The 25976-nt window shown below is 43.8% G+C and overlaps 1 protein-coding gene across 3 annotated transcripts in view; it reads right to left on the reverse strand.

Moving 5' to 3' along the window:
* The window catches only part of LOC139802506 (vascular endothelial growth factor receptor kdr-like), a 118326-nt gene that overhangs the window by 6456 nt on the left and 85894 nt on the right, over positions 1–25976 (reverse strand). The window contains exons 14-29 of one of the 3 annotated variants that reach the window (XM_071757702.1): positions 24968–25114; positions 23501–23626; positions 23284–23390; positions 21888–22023; positions 20430–20534; positions 18106–18219; positions 15119–15207; positions 13775–13940; positions 13148–13245; positions 12100–12222; positions 11872–11983; positions 7874–7973; positions 7110–7215; positions 5307–5431; positions 4975–5053; positions 2110–2204 (exon numbers count right to left, since the gene is read on the reverse strand). In XM_071757702.1, the coding sequence (XP_071613803.1) occupies positions 2110–2204; positions 4975–5053; positions 5307–5431; positions 7110–7215; positions 7874–7973; positions 11872–11983; positions 12100–12222; positions 13148–13245; positions 13775–13940; positions 15119–15207; positions 18106–18219; positions 20430–20534; positions 21888–22023; positions 23284–23390; positions 23501–23626; positions 24968–25114 (1828 nt within the window). Of the gene's footprint in view, positions 1–2109; positions 2205–4974; positions 5054–5306; positions 5432–7109; positions 7216–7873; positions 7974–11871; positions 11984–12099; positions 12223–13147; positions 13246–13774; positions 13941–15118; positions 15208–18105; positions 18223–20429; positions 20535–21887; positions 22024–23283; positions 23391–23500; positions 23627–24967; positions 25115–25976 lie in introns of all 3 variants that reach the window. The other 2 variants (XM_071757704.1, XM_071757703.1) reach the window with 2 other exon arrangements.

Genomic DNA, 25976 nt, shown 5'->3' on the forward strand with positions numbered 1-25976 from the left:
TCAGCTATCTCAGCATGCCCATCACAGAAAAACCTCCTGAAACTGAGTTCTGCTGAGAACAAACCTAGTTCCATGCCTTGTTTTTCTGAGATGCTGCAAAAGGATTCTAGCCCAAGCAGCTGGGTTGCATTTTTGTTGGGCACCTTGCATTTGGATACAAGTGTCTGATGCTCCTGAGCAAAATCAGTTTGGTTTAATATTATTGACTTGCCTTAAGCCCAGTTGGGCTTTGGCAAAGGCAGAGCCTGCAGTGATGGGATCTGGATGCAGCATCCAGAGGGTATCAGCTGGTGTCAGGGGACTTGGCCAGAACCAGATAAGAAATTTCAGAGCAACTGAGGATAACTGGGATGGAGGGAGGAGAATTGAGCAGATATCAAACCTGTTATGATTAACTTGATTATAGAGTCTCTGGGAGAATTTAAAAGCAGTGCTTGGCAGTAGCCTGTTAATATTATGAGATGAAACCTGACAGCAGTCATCCCATCATTAAATCCCTCTGTGCTGATTGTGCTTCCCTGCATGCTAACTCCAGTGTCATCATCCTGGTCAGGCTTTCTGTCCCCCACTACACCAACTCTTGTGGCTTTAGACTTTAGCAGCATAAAATGCTTGCTCAGAAATGGTGGTTGGTCCAGCCTAGCAGTGGTGTCCTGGGCTCAGAGTATTAAATTTATCTCCAATAAACTCTTGATGCTGACACTCCATGGTGTGTAGTGTTGCCAAATCTTAAACAGGGAAACGAATGCAAGATAAATAAACAGCAAAATTTCAGCAGAAATAGTAAATGCAGCCACCCTGGTTTGGGAAACATGCTAAGCCTTTGAAGAGTTTTGTTTTAGGAAAGGAAGACTTTGAGAGGAATCCAGGGTAAATGTTTTTGGTAGAGTGAGATACACAATTAACAGGGGTGACTTTATCTCACCTATTAAACCAGTGCTCTCTTCTGACCTCTCCTAGACTATTCTATATCCTTTTGAGGATTGTTTTTCAAGTCAGTAGTGCAGGAGAGCCAAGGGGTGCCATGTCCTCAAATGAGAGGGCATCAGGATGCTCTGTGACTGTGTAAAAAACCCTATTGGTGCCAACAACAGTCTACAAGATTAACAGAAAAAAAAGGAAGCTGATAAAATAGCTTTCTCAGCTGGGTCTCAAACACTTCATGAAGGATGTGGCCAAGAAAAAACACAGCTCTGTCCTCACAGGGGTAGCTGGGTCCTGGGGAGACAACAAACAGCTCCCTGCAGGGTTTGCTTTCATAGCAGATCTCTGGGAAGAGGGTCTGGGCAGTCTGGCTGGCACAGGAGACATCAGGTATCTTGGGATGAATGGAATCCCTGTGGAAGTGATGCCTGTCAGTGGGGAGAGCCCCAGATGGTGGGGGCCAGGCAGAGATTCCCTGAGCCCAGCAGAGCTGTGTTACTTCATGCTCCCTCCCAGTGGCCCGATGGCAGCTGAGGTTTTCCTGGAAATCTCTGCAGAACAGGCTGTTACAGAACTTTTGTGTGTCTACATCTGCCTGGCTGTTGATTTTCCTGATTTTCAGCAGAAAGGCTGGAAGGAGGGAGGAGAGAGAGAGAGAACCTTCTTCTGCCAACTTTCTATCCAAGAGGGAGAAATGCAGTAGAGGAAACAGCAGTCAGAGGTGATTGACAGAAATCTTTAGAAGGATAAATTCTATCAGGGAGGCTGTGTGTGTGTGGGTATGTGTTGGATTTGTGTCAGTGTGACATCATGTAGAAAAGAGGTAAATCAGCTCAGGTAAAGCATCACAGTAATGCAGCTCCTGACATTTGAGCTCCTTTTTTTAGAGCTGGTGCCATTTGGTCTCCATAGCAATGCTCTGTGCTGTGCAGAAACACTCTCAGCTTGTGCAGAAGATAAAACCATGGAACTGATCCCCCAGCAGGTACAACCCTGGGACAGGACTACAGGGGGAATGACTGCTGAACAACATTGTGCCTGAAGTCACACTCCTATCCAGCAGCACCTGTAGCATTTGAGTGCTCCCTGTTAGTGCTGTAAAGCCCCAGGAACCAAGCTGCAAATGGCAGAACCATTCTTCAGAGTGGGACAAGGTCTTAAAAAGGAATATCAAGAGGTACTCACGCCAGAGCCATGATCCCATAAGGCCAAGAACGGATTTCCAGCCTCTTGGGGCTTCTGATCTCCTCTGATGTCAGCACCATCCCACTGTCTGACTCCTGAGAAGCAAAAGGACAGCATCAGCAGGGTGGCAAAGCACCATGGCAGCATGGAACACTTTTAATTAAAAATGCTTTGTCATGGGGAGAGTGTGGAGAAGAGTCCAACTAAACCACTGTTATAGTCAGGAGAGAAGGAAAGCCAAGGAGTTTGTTAGAATACCCAGTTGCAGCTATCTTATTCATGATGATATCACATTTAAAACTGTCATAAAACCTCATCAAACTGCAGACACAAAGCAAGGGCAGGAGAAGGCAACTTCTCCTTCACTGTGGCCTGTAGAGATTGGGGCTCCCTGCCAAGGGCAGCAAGGCAGCATCTGTGGATTTGCAGTGTTAGATATTGAAACTTGTGTGCTGGGACTAAGGTAGGAGTTAACAGATTTTCTATTTAATCACAAGATTCCAACCAACAATGTGGAGGGCAAATGTTTGCATCATAACTCTCAGTTGTGTGCTATTTAGTCAAGTGCTTAAAACAGAGATGGTCCAGCTGGTGTATGAAATAAGGCCCATTCTTCAGAAGATTCTCTTATCAGGGTCTGGATTATCAGGTTTTATCCAAGTGTTCCTGATAATGCTGCTATTTAGCCTGAGAACATTTGCCTTGGTTTTGTGATGATAAATTTTTTGAACTATATATTGAAAGAGCACCCTTTAAAATGAACAGATCAAAAAATAATTTGACATTTTCAAACTTCAAATTTATATTCAGCATGACATATGGATACTATCCAGGTAGAACAGTTGAAATATGAATAGACAGAAATTCATAAAGAATACATCCACTAATACTGGCTGGGCTCCTCAGAGAAAAAGCACCCTCAATACCTGCTAGAAATATACATTTTCTAGCATTTTAAACATTGGCAGTTCAGTGTGATTTTAGCAAATCCAGGTGTTTTGCACAGATTCATAGCTTAAAAACCTCACTGTACTTTGCTTCTGGATTTTTTTTTTATGAGCTGTCCAACAAAACTGTCTTGACAAGTTCTAGAGCTGAGGCTCTGATTCTGCTGTGCTTAAAATGGAGTCTTGAGGTTGCAATGAAGCTGGAGCTGCTCATGCTGCTCCTGTGCTAAGTGGTTCACAGACCTGCACAGTCCTTGTTTTAAGTCATTTTCAAAACATAAAATTTTGGGGGAGTTTCTTTGCATTTGAACTATTTTGTGATGCTAGAAAGTTGCATGCCTGCCTTGTCAAAATCAAGACAGCAGAAGATTTCAACATGGGGAATGAAGCTGTAGTTAGTCCTATTTTAACAGTCAAACTCACTGCAACAGGAAAAAAAAAATCAGCCAACAAAAGCAAAAGCCTTTTATAAATGCTTTGGTAATATATATCAGTTTTTTAATAAGATCAGTCTAGAAAGTGGTTTTCAAAGTAAGAAATAAAAACCTAAATTAATTAGGTCTGTCAGAAAAACTCAGTAGAATGCAGCTTTTCTCTCTGCTTTCTATCTCAACTATTTCTCCTTAAGCTATGAGGTTTTTCTGAGTGCTGCTGTGCACTTTGCTTGCAGAAGAATTGTTAAAAGGAAAATCAGCAGACTACAGATAAGCAGCACAATTGCAGGAAGGTGTGGTAGAACACTTTTAGAGCTCCTAGGCAACTGTGTGAAATAATGACCTAGACAGTAGTAATCTCTTGAAATTTAAGATATATTTAAGATTTTTTTAGTAACCCAAATGGACTTACTTTGTGAAAAGTAGATCCCACCGTAATTTTCCTTTAAAAGATCCTCACTGAAATACCCCATTTATTTCTGATCTGTTAATGTATTATTGCCCTTTTTTGAAACTTTTCCCCACTCATGTAAGCTCTTACTTTAAAATGCCATGAACAGGGAGCATTTAGGAAAGTACTGCTCATGCTGGCAGCAGTAATCTCATACTGATACCACATCAATCTACTAAATGTCTTTGTGTCATTCAGAGGGACAGATTTTTATCCTGCTAGAGGAAAGATGCAGGAGCCAGAGAAAATTCTAAGCCCTCTAATACCTAAGATGCACTGATAAAGGCACAGAAATTACATCTGGCAAAATCCTAGGGAGTAATGGGGCATCAATTTGTGCTAACAAGAGAACAGATGAGAAATGCACTGCACTTGGCAATGAAATATATCCAAGCTGTAGGCAGAGACCCTCCCAGGAGAGCTGCCCTGAGGAATGGCTCTGTCCCAGAGGGAACCTTGGCTGGAGCATGGGGAACAGTTTCCTGACTGGCAGAGTAGGCAGGCAGGCTGGATTGTTTCTGTAAAACTGGACACAGCTTTCTTTTTTTTCTCTTGCTGCTTCCAGCCATCAGGTGTTTGCTCTCTTCCTCTCTTAGCAGGTTTCCTGCTTCCTCCTCAAACTCTGCCCTGCTTCAAACATGCCTCCTGTGCTCTTCAGTTTATCCAGAACTGAATGCTCTCACCAGCAAGGTACTGGCTGTCTCTGCCACCCACAATGTGTTCTGGACTGTTGCAGAGAAAGCTCTCTTGCAATGAGCTGCCATTTTCTTACAGGGGAGAAAACATACTGAAATATGGAAGAAAAATGCCCCTTGGCCTGATGAGTGCCAGGACAACCATGCATGAGGTTATCTTTAAATTATTAAAGTAAATGCAGTTGTTGTTACACGACCTATGTGTGAGATGCTAGGGCCAAATCTTCTGCTGGGTTTAAAGCTTTTTCTTACCAACAGATTTCAAAAGCTCTAATAACTGTTACTGGTGACAAGTGATATGTGAACCTGGTGGAGAAGGATGCAGTCACCTCACTCACCTCATGTGTCACTTTCTCCTTTTCCACTGGCACCTCATCAAATGTCTTCACACTCAGTGGTCGCTTCTTGCTGTTGTTACTGAAAGCAAGAAAGTTGAGAGGTCAGCATAAAACCCAACAGATGCTGCCCCACTTTGTAGCTCAATTACCATCCCTGACACAGCTCAGTTCCCTGCACCAGCCTTCTTTTGTCAGCATTTGGAACTAATAAACTATGCCCTGACAAATCTTTCTGTCCAGCTCCTGTAAAGCAGCCACACTGAGAGAGGAGACCAAGCAGTGCTCAGCTGTATCAAATCTTTCCCTCCCACCCCCCTGTACATTTTTCTCACCCAGTTTCCACTGCACTCCAGCGATTGACACTGTTGTTCAAGTCTTCTTCCACAGGGCAGGTTTTGGAGTTAGGTTCTCCATCAGGACACAAGGTGATGTTCAGTGGAATATAATCTTTACCATCCTATGTAATTAAGAACATAAGCCCCCACAAAGTTAGTAAAGATAACTTTGTACTGCATCTTGGGTGTAAAAGGATATTTGTATTCTACAAAGCTTTACACTGAGAAAGGACTGGATTTTATTTTAACTTTATGATGTTTCTTGAAAGTGATTTTTAAAGCTCACAGGATGTGTTAGAATGTATAGCTTCATCTAACATTTACTGTGTTAGGAAGCTTTAGGTGAGAAAAATGGTTCACCTTGGGGAACTACTACATAGCATGGTTGGAAATTGTCTCTAACAGTCCAGGAACCATCTGGAGTTTGTGTGATTTCTCTTCCAGGCATCTCAGCCTGAGCTACTGCTTCACAGGTCCCTGTAGCAGTCACAAGACTTGTAATGTCCCTCACATCAGGCACAGCAGTGGGACAGTGGGACAGCTGTCCTGGGGTGTCAATAGATGTGCTCCAGTTTAAGAGCAGCTGCTTTTGCTGACTCTCACAGCAGTGACTGATGAGTGTGCAGTAATTTCTTTGTGGTCAATCCCATGTTCCTGATGTGTGGCTGTTTTCCCTCAGTGAACATCCTCTGTACTGACACTGCATTGCCCTCTGGGAATTCCAGGTGCAGAATCCTGGGGCATCTGAACCCAAGTGTAAGCCATGTGTTTGGGAGAAGGGAGGGAGCAACATGAAGTCCCAAAAGTCCTATGGCCAATTGGACTTTAACAGATATTGGAATTGGTAAATATTGCCTCTGTATAGACCTTTTGCTTATGTTCAACTTCAGGAGCAGCAGCTTAGCATGAGGCAGGCTGTACAAAGGTGGCCTTAGAACATTTTATTTCTTGTAAGGACAAGAAATCAATGCTGAGAGTTTGATAGAATTCAGTGCACATCTCAGTGAGCCCTGCATTGTTATTATACCCCTGCAGTCATCTTCAGAAATTATTCTCCCTTTAGGTACTAAAACTATTTGTCCAAATTTCCCTTTGTTTTTGGTTTTTTTTTTTTAGTTTTGAGAAGTAGTTAAGTGCCCTGTTCCCTTAATCATGATTTTTATATCTCCTTAATTTAGTTTGGTTATAGGATAAAACTCACAAGCTCTTAATATTACAAATTGGGTCCTCTTCAACTTTGCTTCAGTAAATCTCTTTACAAACAGGAAGGAGTGGGAGGAGAGCATTTTATTTCTTTTTAAATAAATTGACAGTTACATAGCTGGTCTTGTTGTTTTTACTGAAGAAGAACACAACTGATTTGACTATTATGAAATTAATAATTATGCAATTGACTTTCTGAGCTTTAAGCTGCATCATTTTAAAAACATACTGATTAATGTAAGCTTGGAAACTGAGAGAATTCAGACCAACCACTGGCAGTTTACTATGGTGGAATCTAATTAAAATTGTTTGTAAGATAAAGCACTATTGCTTCTCTAAGGGACAACCAAGCCTTTTTTTAATTAATGTAACTTTCAGCTTATTATGGATGGATAAACATCTAGTTTTGAAACACAATCCCCTTGGAATAGTTAACATTTGCTTTCTCCATCCCAGCAGACACTCTCCCTGTGACCTCTGTTGTCAAGTCAAACCCAGTCTCTGCTCAGCAGAGTCTCTACCCGTGCACGTGTTCCCAGCCCCCACACTTGCACACCCGTGTGTGCACATTTGGAGGAGATGTTTGTGTTTCTCTACCTGCTGCACGTTGGCCTGAAGAAGGTCTCCTAAGCGCTCCACCAGGTCGGTGAACGTGGGCCTCTCCGTGGGGACTCCGTGCCAGCAATCCAGCATTGTCTGGTAGCTAGAGAAAACCACAGGTATTAAGAAAGGAAAAGGGACAGGAGCTTTGCTTTCAAACTGTTTCTTTCTCCTGCTGCTTGTTTTGGTCATTTGTATGGGTAGTTTTGGATTAAGAGAGATTGAAATGTCTAGTTTCCACGTGGGGTGCTTTTTCCTTTTATATTGCTGCAGCTGAGCTTGTAGGCTTTTTATTTTCACCTAACTTAAAACTTTATTTTTTAAATGAAAATAATACTGGTTGCAGTATATTACTTTACTTATACTTTTGCTTTGTTGTTAAAAGTGACTGACAGTCCTCTTCTAGCTTTGCTTTTGTGGGCTCCACTGACAGCTTAAGTCACAGTTATGGATGTTTGGTTTCTGTCACAGAATGGGAACAGCAGAGCAGTCTCCTGAGCTGAGATGCATGAACCACAGCTGCCATGGGGACATCTGCTAAAACTGCTGCTGGCAAAGGTCAAGCTGGCTTGGTCTGTGTTTAACATTCACCCGTGGTGTGAGGACACCCGAGATACGCCCAACTACAACTGGTTTTACTGGAAACAAAACACACAGCTGTCCTCTGAAGAGGCCTCCTTCCCCCTCTGTGCTTAAACACGATCTTCTTTGTAAGACTTAAATGATGTCTTAGCTCTGAATGCAAAACCAGGAGCTCTTACACTTCTGGAGTAGAGTACTCTGGGGATCTCATCCGGGTTCCTTCTTTGAGCCGTCGGCAGAAGTCCTCATCTATCTGCACTCCAGGGTATGGGGAGGCACCTGGGGGGAGAAAAAAGGAGGCTCCAGAGAGGCACAATCCAAATTTCCTAGTCCAGTGAATTAAACACACAGCTGTGATATCTGCTGAGCACTTGAGATTAGACCTAGAGTCTGACAGCAAAAGAAGCTGGAGCAAAGAATGGGTTGCAGTCCTACATGTTTTGTTTGGAAAGCCCTTACAGGCTCACTCTGTATCTCTAGAGATTCAGTCATACTGTTTCCTCTGCACTTGTATATAGGCAGGACCACTCCAAGATAAAATATGGCAGAAAAGAAACACATTTTATGCACCCTCGGGTGCAGAACTGTAGCCCTCCTGTCTGGGTTCCCCAGTTTAGCATCGTCCATGTGCTACACAGTCCTACAGGTAAAATTTCCTTGGAAAATGACCTTCCAGTTGTTAGTGTGAAACCTGGGGGGACACTTTGTGGCAACTGAAATTGCTTTGGTGAGGCAGACTTCTGTAAAGGGACTGGTAGTGTTATATTAACTTGCACAAAAGTTGACCCAGCAGTCATCAAAACAAAGGAGCAAGACTCATTTCATTCCCTGTGTCAGTGGCTCTCTGCAGAGGAATGACTTGTGTAAATCCATGTGTGCACTGGATGTGCTCTCCTCTTCAACTACTGAATGAGTGGGGGCTTTCAAGAGGTTGTGGTCTTTATTGTGTGACATCTGCACTTTGTGATGCACCATAAATAAAGAGAACAAATATGTAATTTGAGAAAGTGCTCTGGCATTTGGGTAATTCACTTCTCTTGGGTAAAAACTCAAGAGATGTTTGCACTCAAGTCTGAAATTCATTGAACCTGCTGTGGATAGACCTCAAAGTTCTGCAAGCTTTGCTCCTATCCTTCTCAGCAAAGGTTTCCCATCCAGCATAACCCTTGTGTTTCCTCTTCTGGCATCCTAGAGGCTGGATGGTGAATTTAGAAGAAAATTTAGTCAAGTTTTAATAGGGGTTGAGTGGAATGTGGAAGCTCAAGGAATCTGTACATGATTTACCATCTATAGTATTTCTTCCTATTTCCTGCCTTTCCCCCCCATTTGGAAACACCATCGTGTGCTGTGCACTTGGGGGCACAACGAGCACACCAGAAATCTTTTGGATGAAAGCAGTGAAGAGGGTGCCAAAATGTGGCTGTTCCCAGAATTATTCTGCTCTGTGAATCTGACTGCTCAGTCTGCAAAACTATGCACTGGGGAGCAAAGATCCAGGCAGCTTCCTAAGAGGGCACCTCAACACCACAGATAGGCTCTGATGAGATTCAGAGCTTAGGGATGTTCAGCCACAGCACATCTTAACACCCTTGATGTGCAAATATCAGATCACTCTTAATAAAGAGTGTTTCCTGGAGTTAAGTAGATTAAGGAAATAGTCAGGAGCATCATTTCTGCTTTATATTTTCCTTCCTAGTTTTGTCTTGGTCTGTCACGATGAACATAATGAGCTGCTAATGTGATGTTCAGCTCACCCATTAGCCAAGGAGCTTGAAATGGGCTTCTGTCAGCTCACAAGATCTGAATAAAAAGATGGTTATACTGCCAGGCACAGCTTGTCTACATAATTACCTTTGATTGCTTTTTGGACAGTGCACATTTAAGTTTTGTGGGACACTGACATTCTGTGCCATGAGGGTGATTTTGAGCTGAATTTAACATTGGTGGCATCACCTGACACGAGGTGTGCTCAGCCCATTGGAACAGTGCAAAGCTCAGTGCAGCCTCAGCCTCAGATGAAAATTCAGTTTCTCAAGTCCTGGTTTCCCTGTGTATCACCAAAATGGATCCACTCTGTCTTTCTGGGGAAAGCCCATCGTGCTTCATTCAGCTTTTGAACCTGAAAGCACCTGTGTCCTAACTGCACTCTGCATTTTGCTAATCAGTATTTTTTTTCCTTTTTTTAAAGGGTGCTGAATGTGTGGGACCCAGTAAAAAGCAGCAATTTTAAATGGGAGCCAAAACATGCCCTGTAGCAAAGACAAATAACTTCCATCCCTTGGCTCTCAATGATCTGTGAAACTTTTATATAAGAGAGTTCAATCAGTGACACAAATCCTTAATTAAATATTTATCGTGTGAGCTGCAGATGTGAGTAGTGCCAAACCCCAGACATGCCTGGATGATCTGTATGAAAAACCCTCTTAGAGAAAATTACTGCTTTTGAGTCTGTGCCACAGGCTGAAGAAAGCAGTTTGTGATCTACGTCACCACGAGGGCAGAGGCTGCTCTATGGATGGCAGCTCTTGGGGTAATTTAGTAGATGCTTCTGAATTCAGAAGAGGACAGTCTATTGTTCCAAGTAAGCACCTTCATTAAGAACAAGGAGCTATCTAAAAATTAAAAGAAACCAGAGAAGTTATTTTTTAAAAAATAGTTTAAAAAATAGGTTAATTTCAGTGATTACATTTTAATTTTTATTTAGGCTTCAGTATTAAAGGCCAAACAGCCTGAAGCTTACAGCTGTTCAACTCTATCAGGACCTTTGGGAGCTGCATAAGGAATTTGCCTTCCAGAGGGGTCCTTGCCCTTCATCCCTGCTCAGTTCCTTTGGTTCCTTGGAGATGCCCAGTGGGGAGATTGTCCCCTCCACGGGTGTCTCTGTGTGCTAATAACTCATCAAACCCCATGCAGCAGGTGATGCTGTTCCAGAGCCATGGGAGGATTGCACTGCAGCAAATAAAACTCTGATTAAATAGGACTGAACTCCACAGAAAGCTGTATCTGCTGCTTGTTCTAAGCACCTGAGTGGGAACTTTCTGCTTTGCATAGTGATACAAACTGGAGAGAACTCCAAAGACTTGGACTGAAATCAGGTTGTGATCTTTGCAGCCAGCCCTAAATAAATATTAGGACAGAAACAACTCCAGACTTTGCATACAGATCTGGATTTGGCATCTTGAGTCTGATCATTAATTTCAACTGCTCTATGAACCAAAGATAGTAGGAGATTACACAGTTTGTTTTAAAATTCAGCAGCTTAAGTTGACAATGCTTCTTGTTTTCTTTTGTCTGCAAATGCTGATTAAAAAGCCAGAGCTGACATTCCTGAATTCCCTCAGGAAAATGAAACTTGCCACTCTGCAAGGAGAATTTGAGAGCTGCAAAGTCCAGCTGTGTCTGTGCAACTGCTTGTTTAAATTTCAGGGCTTTATCTGCTGGACAGTAACCAGATCTCAGTGAGGCTGAGATTTCTAACAGCACCATAGGATGAAATCTATAGCAATAAAGAACATCATTACTATTCTTTCAAAAATGCTGTGTCTTGCAAATGATACAGCCAGGAGAGTTTGGATTCTACCTGTTGGCTGCCAGAATGATTATGCAGAGTCTAGCCCTGGTTCTTGCATCAGCCTGATGGCACTTGCTGCCAATGTGTTTTTCTTACTTAGAAAATTCCAGTTTTTGTGGGGAAGATAATCAAAATGGGATAAAATGTCATGTGGGCAAACTCCCCTGTGTTCCATCACAACATCAGACCACTGTGTCAACAGCAGTGTAATCCCCTGCAACCTTGGAGCAGTGTGGTTTCCTGAAGCAGGCTGCTTAGGGGAAAATATGGTTTGACAGGGAAACTTCTTCATTGCTCTCAAATATTTCACTTCCAAGCAGCAGCATTATCTCTATGCTCTGTTGCTTTCAGTTATTACAGATGTTAGGCCCAGGGTTTAAATTTTGCTTTGGTGTGTCCTCCCCCAGTAATCACTGTTTTCATGTGCTTTGCCAAGTGGAGTTTATTTTACAATGACTTTATTTTACATCTGATCTGCACAGTGCAATGGTGACAACTGAAATAGAAACATGGCACTGCATTATCACCACTCGTTTCCAACATTTCACAGCAATAGAGCTATAAATTAGGAGGGGGTGAAAAAAAAAAGTTGTCAACCATTCTTACCTAGAGAAAATATTTCCCATAGCAGCACTCCAAAAGACCATACGTCACTCTGTGTTGTGTAAATTTTATCAAAAATAGCTTCTGGAGCCATCCATTTGAGTGGAAGTCTTGCCTAAGAATGCAAAAGACACAACAATTTGTTGGAACTGCTGTTACTCATCAGTCCAATCCCTGGGGGGGAAAAAACCCAAACCCTTGATGTTAACATTTCAAGTTTCTTCCACTTACATCTCCTTTCCGTACATAGTCAGGGTCTTTATAAATATCCCTGGCCAGGCCAAAGTCACAGATCTTCACCACGTTGTTCTCTGAGAGGAGGATGTTCCTGGCTGCCAGGTCCCGGTGAATGCACTGGGGAGGAGTGAGGACAAGGAAGATCAGAGGGGCTGCCTGGGCAGCACGAGACCTCCCTTGGAAACAGAGAAATAAACTGTGCCAAGCAGGTTAGAGAAGGAAAATGTGTGTGGGAATATGTCACAAGTATACCAGTGTATGCAAAAGAGAAAGTAACTCCAGGGACAAGCCAAGTATTCCATGATTTTTCTGTGTGAAATAGCTTTCAGTTAGGATGAGGTGAAGGGAGTGCTGCTTTCCAGTTAATTGTGCTGTGCCAAAAATTCTGTGTTTGGGAGAGGTCAAAAAGCAACTGCAGCCACGTTTCCAAATGGAGTCCCATGTGTGTGTGTGAGAGCAGGGTGAGTGCTCAGTGTTGGTGTGGGTGCTACCCCAGTAGCTGGGTGGTAAGTGCAAGCTCTCAGGTCTGTGCATACTTTGGCACGTGTACTGCATTCAATTTACTTGAAATGCAAGAGTTCCACGGGCTGCAAACATACTTTTTTTTGCATCCAAAAGATGTGTTAACATTACTGATAGTCTCCAACACTGCTGACAAGCTAAATAAATAGCTGGGTACTCCTCTTCATTTTTCAGAAGTTCTTTTGTTGACCATACTAGCAGGATCTTTCTCTATGAGAAGCTTTTTTCTGCATTTATTTATGAGACAGTGCTGCAGATAGGCTTACAATCTGTGTTCCCTCCTATCTGAGCTCTCATGTTACAGAAGCCAGTCCCTGTAGCCAAGAATGTGATGGATATTCCTTCACACCCCCTTCAGTGCTGCTTATTGCTTAACCACCAGAGTTAATGTGATCTCCAACACTTGCATATGAGAGTAAAAAGCAGATTACTCAGGCTTAGAAGTACATTTGGATTTTTTCATTTAAGATACTCATAATTCTGTGAAAGAAGTTCAGTCCCAACAGTTCAGTGAGCTCACTTTTCGGGAGGCGAGAAACTCCATCCCTTTTGCCACTTGGAAGCTGTAGCAAATCAAATCCTCCAAAGTCAGGGGCCTCTTGTACAGATCCTCAGCATCTAGGAGAGATCACAGACACAGCAAAACTCTGAAGCAACAGCTACAAACTTTTTTGGCAGGGTGCTGCTTGCATGCTGCTGACCCCAGCCCTGCATCTGAGTAATGTTACGTGAGTTCTTCACTGGTGTTGCAGCTCTGGTTTAGGAACCACTGACCCCGAGGCAGAAGATCAGATGATTACAAAAGTTCCAGCCAACATTTCTCATGTCATTTTGCTAAGGGAAAACAACACCTGGGGATAAAAGTGAAGGAAACTACTTATGGTGAGCAAGCGACAAGACTGGGGGCAGGCCGGCCCCACAAATCTGGTGAAATGGTGCTGTTGCTCCTCTTACACAACAGGAGCAGCTTTTCTGTGCCTACGTTACTGCAAATCTCTTTTTGTGAGAAAATTGGAGTGGGGCACAGCCAAGAGAAAGAATTTACAGTTTCAGGACTGTGTAAGGACTTGTGACAGTGTGTGTGGCAGTAGCCAAGTAACAGAAGTCTCTGTAATGGCAGAGCTGGGGTGAGGTAGGGTTCTTTTACCTTCTTCATCATCCTCTGAGTCGCTGTAACTCTTATCTTCAATAAATCCTGAGCTGGCAGAGCTCCCTGTGCTGGCTACGCTCTCCAGGCGCCTCTTGATCAGTTCGGTCAAATCACTGTTTGACTCATCCAGGCTTTTCTCTGCTTGGTCAGAGCTTTCCTGAGACTAGAAATGGTAGAAAAAGGATTCATAGTTTTGGATGATGCAATCCCTGGGCATTCAAAATATGTAAAGAATGGCATGTGGAGAAAGTGGCTGCTGGAGATGAGCTCAAAGCATGTTCGAACGTGGTGTTCCCTGAAGAGCAGAACTAATGAAGCTGGTTTCCTATTGATTAATACAGAACCTCCCAGTTTTTAAGAGAGCAGTATTCCACCATAAAAGGCAGCTGGAAGCATGGGGAGACTGCTGGATGAGCAGAGAGATTGCAATTCTGTCCCTCTTGCTCAAGCTGTGTGCATGATGTGCACTGAAATGCACATCTGTCTCACCCTCTCCTGGGGAGTGAGACATAACCAGTCCCTGCAATTCGTGAAAACAATGGTGAGAAAATAAATCTTGAGTGACTGTACCAGGAAAATCTTCTCTTACACAAAGTACCTTATGTGCTTTTGTGCCTGCACACAATAGGTATAATAATAATAATAATGGAATCATCTGGGAAAACAATCTCGGGGAGGCTCCGGTTTCTGGCAGGGTTTGGATCAGAGCTCTCGTTCAATGCTTTATTTTTCACAAGGAGGAGGTAGTGCTGTCCTCTTCCATTGCTGATTTCTGGCCTCCTGTGTCTTTCCCCACATCCTAGCCCAGTCTGTGCTAGCACAATTGTTGGTGTGGCTGCAGACAACCTCTTGGAAACCAAAAGTTTATGGTTAATTTTTAATGCAGATCATGTTTGTGATCCAGTTGGCTGCATGCAGCACAGACTTCTCAGTTAGCACAGTGGGAGGGAGAACACAGAAGATGGGGATGAGCAGATGATAGAAAAATAATTGGGGAAAGAGGGGGAAGTGGACCTGGAAACAAAAATCCCCAAACTGGGCTTGTATTTTGGGAGGGTTCACCTTCTCCTAGTTCAGCTAATACCAGATTTTCACTATGTTGTCCCCTTGGCCATTTGAAACTGATTCCTTAGTAGGTGCTAGAAAAGAAGAGGATGGGAGTGAGGTCCTACAGGGAGAAGAAGCTTCCTTTTCTTGCTCATGCAAGTTGAAATGTGAGCAAATCAAGTGCCCATAGAAATACCAAAGTGTCTCAGTGCCAATGCAGGAAAAAGCCCAACTTGTGCTCAGTGGTTGTTGATTCTCTGCCTTGTGTCTCTGAGAAGTCTGCCATTTTTTTACCTTGTATGCAATGAAATCTCCTCGCTTTCCTCTTAGGTAGTTGGACAGATTTCCATATTTGCAGTATTCCACTATGACCATTAAAGGACCTAAAAAGACAGTTAAAAAGTCAAATGAGTTTTGAAGCATTGCAAAGCATTTAATACTAACTTATCCTCCCAAATCCTCTTCAAAATAAGTAAATGCTGTCATTCCTGTGACACAGATGAGGAAATTAGGAAGCAGAGAAGTGGGACTGCAGAACACAGTCAGCAGTGGACATGGAGAGAAGGGAATACAACACTGAGTCTTAGCTCTCCCCATGAAATGGTAACAGTTGCTATTTATTCCCTATTTATAAAGAAAGGGAAATTCAGAATGAGGAATAAGAACATACAATCCTAGGTGCTGTTAAGGTGGTTTTACTCTATACATGGATCCAGAGCATGGAGCAGTCTTAATTTTTTTCTGCTGCCTACACGATTTTTTGTTCTGGGGAGAGCTGATGCCTCCAGAGTCAATAAAAGTTATGCAGGATGAGAGCTCTAAAATCAAAATTTGCAAAAATATGTAGTCTGAAGTTTTTGAAAGCCTGGAAAATCCTCACAATTTCTTCCTTTTTTATTTCTGTGCAAACTATGGTAGAGTTCAGTGCAATTGCTGCTTTTATGAAATTACATGTATTTTTAGGATCTGCTTGGAAATGCTTTTATGTTTCAGTGGAGCTCTTAAGAAAGGGAAAGGCTCTGTTCCCTACCTTTAGCATAATCACTGCTTTTTGTAATCATCAAATGCAGGATAAGGTGAAAACGTGGGACTAGAATGCATATAAATGTCTCTTATTATCAGTGCTAAGCAGCCAGACTTTCATGTCCAGAAGCATTTTCCTGTCCTGGAGGTTCATAGTTCAGACTTAGGAGTTTGGACTTCAAAGGGAAAGTGCTGAGAGCTGCCCTTGCCTGTCCAGTCTGACATGTACAATATTGACTGGCAGGGCTCAGAGCAGGGCTGCAAGGGAGCTCTGAGGAGCTGAACAGGGAACCCTGGGGACTCTGCTTGCTGCCTCTTCCCTGAGACTGGGTGATGAGCTCTGGCTGGAAGCAGATTGTCCCATTAAAAGGCAGATGGAGAATTGTAGCAATAATAACCAATAGCTTGCTGGTAAGATGTCTTTCTGTCAGGTTCTTTATTTACACAAGTCCTACAGCACTGCTAGGTTGAACGCACACCTTTGGGCTGTTCAGGACTTCCAGTTCCTCTGGGCTGCAGCTGTAACATGTCCAGCACCTGAGCACACTGCACCAGTGACTGCAAAAACACAGTCAGCTCCACAGCAGTTCTGCTGCTGACCACACAGCACTGCTGGGACCTGGCAGTGCAGGAGACATCTCTGGGGACCAGTATTCTGAAGAACCCAAAGTGGAACATCCCTCCTGGATGCCCTGAGGAAATGCAGATTCCAGCCCAGTTCTAAAGCTCCAGTTAGTGATTTATTCATGTTTTTGAAATGTTTCCTAATATGGCCTCTCCATATTTTATTTTCTCTCTGTAAAGCACATACTGTGCATTAGCTCTACCTGCTTACACATCCAGACTCCAGCCAAGGTGTTATTTGTTATATTGTTAAAATAATCTATGTGCATACTTAATAGCAGTCTGTGTCAGGAGCACTGTTACGTGGTTATGTAAAACCTAGCAAGGAAGGAGAGAGGGATGCAGTGGCATTTTAACAGTAACACTTATCCCCCTGTCTGTCTCAAGAGCTCAAGGCTATTTTTCTTTAGTCTGCAGTTGCATAGCTCACAGGTAAACAAACCAGAGCCTGCCCAGAGGCTCCTCGGGGCCCTGCAGGGCCGTGCTCTGCTCCATCCACTGCTCCCCACAGTCACCAGTGGTGTTCCCTGGCAGCCAGCAGGGAGGAGGGAGGGGTCCCTGCAAGTCCCCTGTTCGTGGCTCCCAGATTCCAGCACTGTCTGGCTGCTGGTGGCTGACTGCTCCTCGAGGAACTGGGAGTGTCTTGCTGGAGGCAAGAGTTCTTGCCTGGCATCCTACCAGATCCACCTCACTGAAGTTTTCTTTCCCACCCCATGACTGGACAGCTCCATGTTTTGGGGGAGATGGTAGCTTCTGAGTCTCAGATGACAACAGAGGTGTGCACCATCTCTCACTCTTTCCCCTTTAATTATTGTACTCTGTTGGGTTTGTTGGGTTGGTTTTGTTTTTTTGTCCTAAGATCTCTTAAATCTGTCCTTTGGAGATTATTTTGAAGGTTCAATGTAACCAGTTAGGAGTCATCTTTGAGAATCCTTACTCAGAAGTCAAAGCACAGTATAGCAACAGACAAGGATGCTCTGTGTGGAGGTATGGGAAGGGATGTGTTAGTGACAAAGGTCCTAGATTTATGGAGTCCTTTGTTTAAGTCTGCACTTTGCAGCAGATTCTGTGCACGATGTGCAGGCAGTTGTGTCAGCTCAGCCCCTGGGAAGCCCACGTTCCTGCTCTGCTCAGCTTTGGACTGCCTCAGGCTTCCTGTACAAAAAATGCCTGCATTGCCTGGCAAGAGTGAAGTGCCTGGGAAAGGAGGAGGCCTCAAGCAGCTGAGTGCTCAGCCTGGTGCATCCTCCTGATAAGGCAGGGAAGAAGAGGGAGGAGAAGCTTTGAAATGATCAGGAGTGCCTATGTGGAGGAACTGGACATCTAACTGCAGCTAAGGACACTGCTTCCCATCAGTCCATAATCCCTTCTGTAAACAATATTACAAAGGACAGAGAAAAAGAAAAGAGAGAAATGACCCCACTGGCTGGGAGGAGACATTCAGAAGCCATTGATGGGACGTGGCCATATTCTGTAGCAGCAGAAGCTCTCCTATGAGCAGAAAGGTAGAGATATTTGTGCATGAGTTTAACTGGATCTGTGCATGCATTTAACTGGACTCCACCACAGATATATCCAAACACCACAGCCATCTGAAAAAATTCTCTGCTCCTTATTTCCTGAGGACTCCTTACCTCCAGCTTTGGTGCAGGCTCCCAGCAGGTTGACTACATTCAGATGATGTCCTATGTGGATGAGGATCTTCAGTTCAGACATTAAAGCCTTGCATTCATTAGTAGTTGCACATTCTGCTTAAGATAAACAGGAAAAAAATCCTCTTTACACAACAGGATATTTTTAACAGGACACAGCAAGATCCTGTTTATCCTTGGAAACAAAACCCACCCAGGTTACTTGCAGTATCTCTGCTTTTCAGACTATTAAACAGATAATAATTCATCCGTTTCATTGTCTGTTGACCTTTATGAAGTGCAATGATACTTTATCTTTTGGGTGACTCTTCCTTTCTCTAGCATGGGTTATGGAGGGTTACTGTCCTGTAGGAGAACCCTCCCCCAGATCAGACACCAGAGAGCCTTTGCAAGGACTGAATTTTACAAGATTAGCAAAGGAACAACCAACCAGACAATACCAGCACAGAGAAGAACCTGTTACTCCATCTCTAATGGCAGTGTGCAGGTTGTTGTACTGTTGTTGTACTGTTTTACAATACCTCAGAAGGGATTTTTCCACAGTCCCAAGCAACTCGCCTCTGCAGAAGATGGAGGGTTTCATTCTCTTTAGTTGCCAAAGCTAAGGAAGGCCCAGTCAGGCCAGAACGTGGTTCAGATGCTGCCTTGTTTCCTCTGCCTTCTTTCAAAACCTTCTGATGTATTTTAACAAAAGAGGCTGTGTCCTGTTTCCTTTTGTTTTGCCTTTGCATCGTGTAAGGTTTCAATATGAAGAGTTCAGTAGATCATTTGCTGTGACAAAGGGACCCTCTGTGGTTGTAGAATTCTCCATAAACAAATCTTACACTGAATTGTGTGATAAACAAGGAGCTGTTCCAAGCTCAAGATTTCCTCGGTCTGCAGTGTTTGCAGATGGGTGTGTACATGGGTGTTATTACTCCTGATATACCCTGGCACAAACTGAACACATCCCTGGCACAACCTAAGCAGAAGAGCCTCAGAAGTGTTGCAGAACATCTTGCACATGAACTTTTAGCCTTCAACCCAAAACTGATACCAGCCTACTTCATGGAAGTGACAGGTGAGGCCAGAATTACAGAAATGCAGACATCTCCAGAGCCTTTTTTTTTTTGTCCTTTTTCCTGAAGGAATTGATCCCCACTTTATTCAGCAATGAATTCTGGGCATGTTAGTTGGGGAGGGACAGGTTAGAACAGGAGGCTGCTGCCTCCACTTGGGAGGAAGGTGTAAAATGATGGATAAAATGATGAATAGTTTGCTGAATATGTGCAGGCAGGGTGAAGATGACATGAGGATCAGTTGGGAAGCACAGTGTGGAAGCGAATGAAACCCCAGAGCTATCCAGGGCAATAAGTTTTGGATGGAGAAGGGAGTGTGTCTGGACCAGGGGCTTCTAGGATATTTCATGGAAGGATCTGGAGATGGGCATGAAACATAAGAAACAGCATTAGGAGAGAAGATGATCTGAAGATCTACCAACTAATGCAGAGAAAGGAGACCAGAGTCTGAATAAGTCCAGACAGGTGATAAACTGATGTTTGTGGCATTTCAGGGAGATGGGAAGCAGCAGAGCATGAGGAGAGGCAGCTAGCAGCAGAAGCCAAACACCTTGGTAGAAGTTCCTGACTCATGGCATTGCAGTGGTTAATACTGCCATGGAGCAGCAATGCAGAGCAGTGTGGGTCATGAAAAGCCATCCAGTGAGCACCAATTGTACCTTAGAAAAGTCCTGAGTGAAGAGTTAAAAACCTCCAACCCATGCAGTCAATCTACTGGCTGATGCATTTACTCAGGAGCTGTCTGCAGAGGCTTTGTATGTAAATATAACATGAAGGAGTGGTCTCCAAGCTCCCTCTCTCCCCCCCACTGACTGGTAAAGCTTTCCTTAATTTCAATAATTGCAAGCAAGTTGTCTCTAATTTACTCCCTTGGCATTGCTTTTTTTTTTTCTTCTTTTCACCCTCTTGAACTGTGCTACATCTGGAAGGGCCGGGCTGGAAGGCTTAGATCCAATTTCAGACTATCTAATGTAATTACATTCTGTAATCTGTTTCCCTCCTAACCCCACAGCCCTGGAAGCTGCTGTTTCCCTCCTCTAGGAATACAAGACTTAATCAGCAGCACAGCGTGGAGCCTGCTTGTCATTTCCTACACGTTAACATCCACTGGATAATGACTGATTGTATGGCAAACCCACTCCCTTCTGAACACGATGAACTTGGGATTGCTTTGGAGCTGAGAACTGGAAACCTCATTGCCCACAGGTTCCCTGAGGAGTCTTGGGGGAATCTCAGAGGGACATGTACCTTTCAGCATTTTTACGGCAACTGTTTTGCAGGTTGAAGATTTATCAATGCCAAAAGCAGACGCCTCCACCACCTTCCCAAAAGCACCATGACCCAGTGTTTTACCTAGAGGAGCAAGAGTCAAGAATGAGCCAAAGGGGACTTCTGACAGTCTGCATCAGATAAGAGGGAAACATGCACTTCCAGCTATGCAAGAAACACAAGGCTCCAGTGCCCAGGCACAACGTAGATGTAGACTGACAGCCAACAGAAGCCTGTATCACATATCTGCAGTATATGGATATAAAGGGTGGGGGTTATATCCATATGGCTTTAATGCAATACAGTACGGGACAGAACAGAGTAGAATAAATAAATCTGCATTCAGCTGAAGGCAAGGCTAAGTACATATATATATATGTGTAAATATATATATATATATATATGGCTTTAGGGTAAATACGTTACACACAGTTGTCCTGAAGTCCAGGAAAGTCAGAGTCTGGGTTAAACAGAACCCTGTGGAACCCCTGATCTCTCATGAACAGCAGTCTTGGAAGACAGCCAGCTAAGGCACTTGGGCAGCTGGAACACTTTAACCCTTCAGCCATTAATATTTATTTGATGTAAAAGCTATACTACATGGAATTTAAGATTATAATCTTTATTTTCCCTTTCATTTGAATGTTCATGCCTGTATTACCTAGTGAGCTCTGAGGGCTCTGACCCACAGTGCAGCAGAGTGCACTGGGCATCATGCTCTGGCTTTCTGGTTCTGCTTGCTTGACCCTATGTCCCACCACCATCCCTTTTTTGTTATTTTTGTCTGTCTTCCTCCTCCTCCTGTGTTTTCCAGCTAAAGCATCAAAAGCACACACAGTCACAGCTATATTCCCCACACTCCTCATTGCATGCAGATGTTACTTTCTCTATATAAACACAACCTGCTTTTTAAATTTTCTTGCTTCATCATCCAGTGAGCTGAGCTGTTGAATGAAATTTGGTTAATTTTTTCATGATAGCTCTTTACAACTCAAAACCAAAGTTCAGAGGATTGATAATTAATTGATTATTTGATGAACTGATAGATTTCATCAAAACAAAATGAAGGACAAAATTCAAGACAAAATCTTTCAGGCTGACTTTTTTCCTCTATGGTCATGAAACTGTATTTTTGGCAGGGAGAGGACCTAGAGGTACTTCTCTTCCCTGTCAAGAATGTGGTTTCACTTCTCCAAGAAAGAATAAGAGGTGGCAGCTATTTTGAGAGGGACAACATCTTTGCTTTTCTTACAAATCCCTCCTTTCACCCCATAGCGCTGACGCTCCTGACTTGTGTGACTCACTGCCGGTTCTCCCAGGGGTGGCAGCAGACCGGCACCAACCGAGAGGCTGCTCCTTGGGTTATACAACAACCCCCTGGGGGTGAGGAGCGCTAGAAACCCTCCCGCCTTACAGCAACAGTCCCCAAGCACTCACCCAGCCGCAGTCTGTCTCTGGGGAACTCCCATTTACTGCTGTCGTAGGGCAGGCGGTCACACTGCTCGTCAAGAGGCATTTCCTCTGGATCCATTATAATTGACAGGTATCCTGTTTTAATGTCTGTGGCATCAGGCTAAAAACAGGGTGTGGAGAAATTATTCACAGTATTTATCCTGAAATTCTAATGGGAAGATGCTGTCTATGAGACTCAGAGCTGGCTGGGGAGTTCCCTGAAGTCCAGACTTAGCTTTGAAATTTATTCTGCATCATTCCAACTTCCTGTTTTGTTTTTTTTTTTTAACCTGGGAAGTAAATGTTTATGTACGCTTGCCACTCAAGGGTGTTGGGAAGAGTCCCTGACTAATGTTGTGTGTAACATGTGGTGTGTAAACACTCCGAGGACAAAAAATCTATCACTGTCTTCTACCTGTATCCGTGGAAAAGAAATCAATGCTTTTCTACAGGAATTCCACAAGCTGCACTTCCTGCAGCATTTTTGCAACTACAGAGCACTTTTGGCATTTTCCTGGTGTTTTGTTTTGCAGGCTTGATGCTCCAAAGTTATCTGTTTCTTGGCTATTGCTTATTGCTATTTAAAACTGCAAGCTGCTGAAAACTGCTACTTGTAATGCTGCTTGGAAAGCAACTGGAACTGGGTGGCCCTGTGAGCAGACTGTGAGCATGGCTGTAAAATGTAATAGGAAATTCACTGCTGTGCACAACTCTGTTAAACTGAGGACAAGGAGGAAAACATTGATTTAATCACTGTATTGACAATAGGAGAGGAAATTTTACTCCAGTATGAGGGATCAGCACTGGAACTGCAGTACAGTGAGCTTCAGAGCAGAAGGCTGTGGTCTCCTTTCTGTTTACTGTTTGTTGTAGGAAAAACAGATCTGAAGTCCTTGGAACTTCACTGAAACTTTACTTTTTTGAGTCATAAAAGAGAGAGGAAAGAGTAGCAGAATTTGGAGACAGAAGAGGCTGTATGATTGGAGCTCATTTTAGAACAAATGCCCTAGATCTTTCTTAAAACAGGTCCCCCTTTAAATACCTGTGTTTCAGAGAAATCTTGCAGGACAAGTGCTGACATCCAGCCCTTATTTTAGGCTATTTAGGATTTTGTTTTGGTTTCCTAATCTTGCAAGCCAGCTGGACTCATAAGGAAGGAGCAGCCTGGTTTTCTGGTACTGTGGAAGTGGGCAGAAATCTCACAAGTTCAAGTGATCTCTTGAGAAGTCAAAGGACTATCAGCAGAAGTCTTGGACTGACATTTTATGGTAGCATTTTGCACAGTGTTTTTTTACCATCTATCCCAAACATTTATCCCTAAACCCTGGTCTTACATATAAACTGGGCCCAGTGCTTGTGTGCAACATGAAAGCTCTCTTACTTTTCTCAGCTTCCGGATGAACAGGGTCAGAAGAAGCCAGAAGAGAGTGGCAGCCAGACCAGTGCAGACCAAAATGATAACTTCAATGTTGGATTTCTCCTCAGAACCTGTAGTTAAACGTGCAACCATATTTTAAACAAAGCCAAAGCCCATGACTGAACAATGGTTTTTCTCAGCCCAGCACAATGGACACGTTTCCCCTTGGCTTGGAGCTCACCTTGTATTTTAATGAAGGCTGATGTGCTGTCTTGGCCCACGTCGTTGGAGGCTCTGCACTCATAGAGCCCCTCATCATCCTTTTTCACTCTCTCTATGACCAGGGTATTATTTTCCATGGAAATTCCTGTTGTAAGGAAGTTTGGGTAATATTATCACAATAATCTTCCTGCCTACAAATGCTTCTAGGAGACACAGAACTGAAAATCAGCTCCCAGCTGACTCCCAGGTTTCTTGATAGAAATAAGATACACTGGGAAAAAAGGGAACTTGGTGAAATTATTGGGAAATGCTGGTGTCTTGGAGACTGTGGATAGGATGGGAGTTCTAACATGTGGAACATGGAACCCAGGTTTTGCACCTCCCTGGAAAAGCCCCAGTGTGGAGCTATCCTGGATTTACAGGATTAAAGAGGGGGCTAGAGGTGGAGTGGGAAGGAGGTTACCTAGATATGGCATATGGTGTAATTTTTCCTGATTTGTGGCACAAAAAATGTTTCACTAAGGATGTGTTCAGGGCAGAAATAGGGAACAAATCAGGATTTGAATCCAAAAGGGAAAGATATTTTGAGTCTCTGGGTGTTCTGCCTATGGGTCCTGTTGTTGTTAACAAGAGCCTGCACATAACTTGCCATGCACTGTGCTGGTATATGTAGCCTGAGGTGTTTTTTCCAAATATTTTATTTATGTTTCCATTGGTTGGATGAGTTACATGCTTGTGCCCCTAGAATTATTTATAAAATTTCAGTAGCTATAAAAGAGTTTCTCTCAGAACAGTCTGATCTGAATTATGGATGATCCTGGATTTCCTACCAAGTCCAAGATGCAAAATTAAAGTCACAGGACCAGCTCCTGACACAGGATTCTCTATGATTTATAGGTGACCTCAAGGCAGAGAGCTGAGAAGCAGTTCCAGGCTCAAGGAAGGGAGCCCCTGGCAGCACTGTGCCTGTCCTGCTGGTATCAGCTGAGCTGAGAGCACATGCTGGTGGCTGTGCTGAGGGAGCTGAAGGTAAGATGTGCAAAATGCCACTGCATGCCCACAGCCTGCTGCCCTGATCAGGGCCCAAGCAGATCTGATGGTTTGTGTTTTCTCAGACCTGCCTGACCAGCAGGTAGACTCTGCCAGCTCTGCACACAAGCTGTTGTCTTGCACAAGCTGACTGATTCACTAGTGCTGTGCTGATGTGTGCAGTGTCTGGCTGACTGCAGGCACCAGCCCTGCCACACGCAGCAGGGAAGCTGCACAGGCAGGCACTGGGCTGCAACCAGTTGGCAGCTTTGACCTCAGAGTCCAAACTGGAGACTGCTGGAGTGGGCTGATGGCTTTGGGTCTGTGGGTGCTTCCTGGGGCTGTGTGTCCCATCCTGACCCTGCAGCTGTAGGTGCTGTGTTTGTGGTGAGCCTGCAGGTCCCTTACCCCGTGTTCCCTACAGCTGGGGAGGAGGCTGGGGAGCAGGTGAGCTCACCTGATGCTGCTGAGATGGGGTAGCCATTCTTCCTCCAAGTAATCTGAGGTTCTGGAGTTCCACCAACTTTGCACTCCAGGATGATCTTGCCACTGATGTTAACCTCCAGATCCGTGAGGTTTTGTATCACGTAGGGTGCTGCCTTTGCTACAGTCACAAAGCAAACCAGAACAGGGTAAAAGTTCAGAATGTAACCTCCACACAGCTCTGCCATCTTCTCTCCTCTGGCCACCAGGATGGTGGCTGGAAGTGGCATAGATTTGATTGATGAGTGGTAGCAAAAATAGCCCAAAAGATTATGGGAAGAGTGGGTGAGTTTATTTGGCTTCTTTTCAAATTGAATAAGCTTATATTTGGCTTCAGCTTGAACTTGCTTGAATTTCTCATCCTCTGAAGAAAACAGAGGGCAGAGTGGGCAGAACAAATGCAGGCAAAAAAAAAAAAAAAAAAAAAAAAAAGGCAAAGAGGAAACAGTTGTGAGGAATTGTGTTCCCCATCATGAGTGCAGCTGTCTGCCTAATACCATGTGTGTTAACCTCCACTTTATGTTCATTTACAAAAGGTACAGAAAGGCAATGAAAATCACAAGCACAGCATTAAAAAATACACAGAACCTGCAATAGGGAGAGCAGCTGATGGGTGTTAAACTTGGTTTGTTTAAGGGAAGGAGGACTAATTTGGAGGGTTATTTCCACACATGTTCTCCAGGAAAACTGCCTCTGACATGTGCCAGACAAATAACAGACCCTGGGAGTTCTCAGAAGAACGTGATCAAGTTCTCCCATGGATACAATCCCAGTGTAGCTGTGTTTTTCCCATAGCCATTGTGTAGGTGTCTGTGTAGGTGGAAATTTGACTAAATGCATGAAAGTGTCTGCCAGGGGAGAGGAAAATGAATTGCCTGAATGCAGAGTGCAGAGCAAGCCCAGTGCCTCTGTGTCAGGGGATGCTGACGGGTGGTTCCGGTACCGGCTGTAGGGAGAAGCCAAACCATGAGCCCTCTGATACC

The sequence above is a fragment of the Heliangelus exortis genome, chromosome 14, assembly GCF_036169615.1.
Source record: "Heliangelus exortis chromosome 14, bHelExo1.hap1, whole genome shotgun sequence".
Taxonomy (NCBI): domain Eukaryota; kingdom Metazoa; phylum Chordata; class Aves; order Apodiformes; family Trochilidae; genus Heliangelus; species Heliangelus exortis.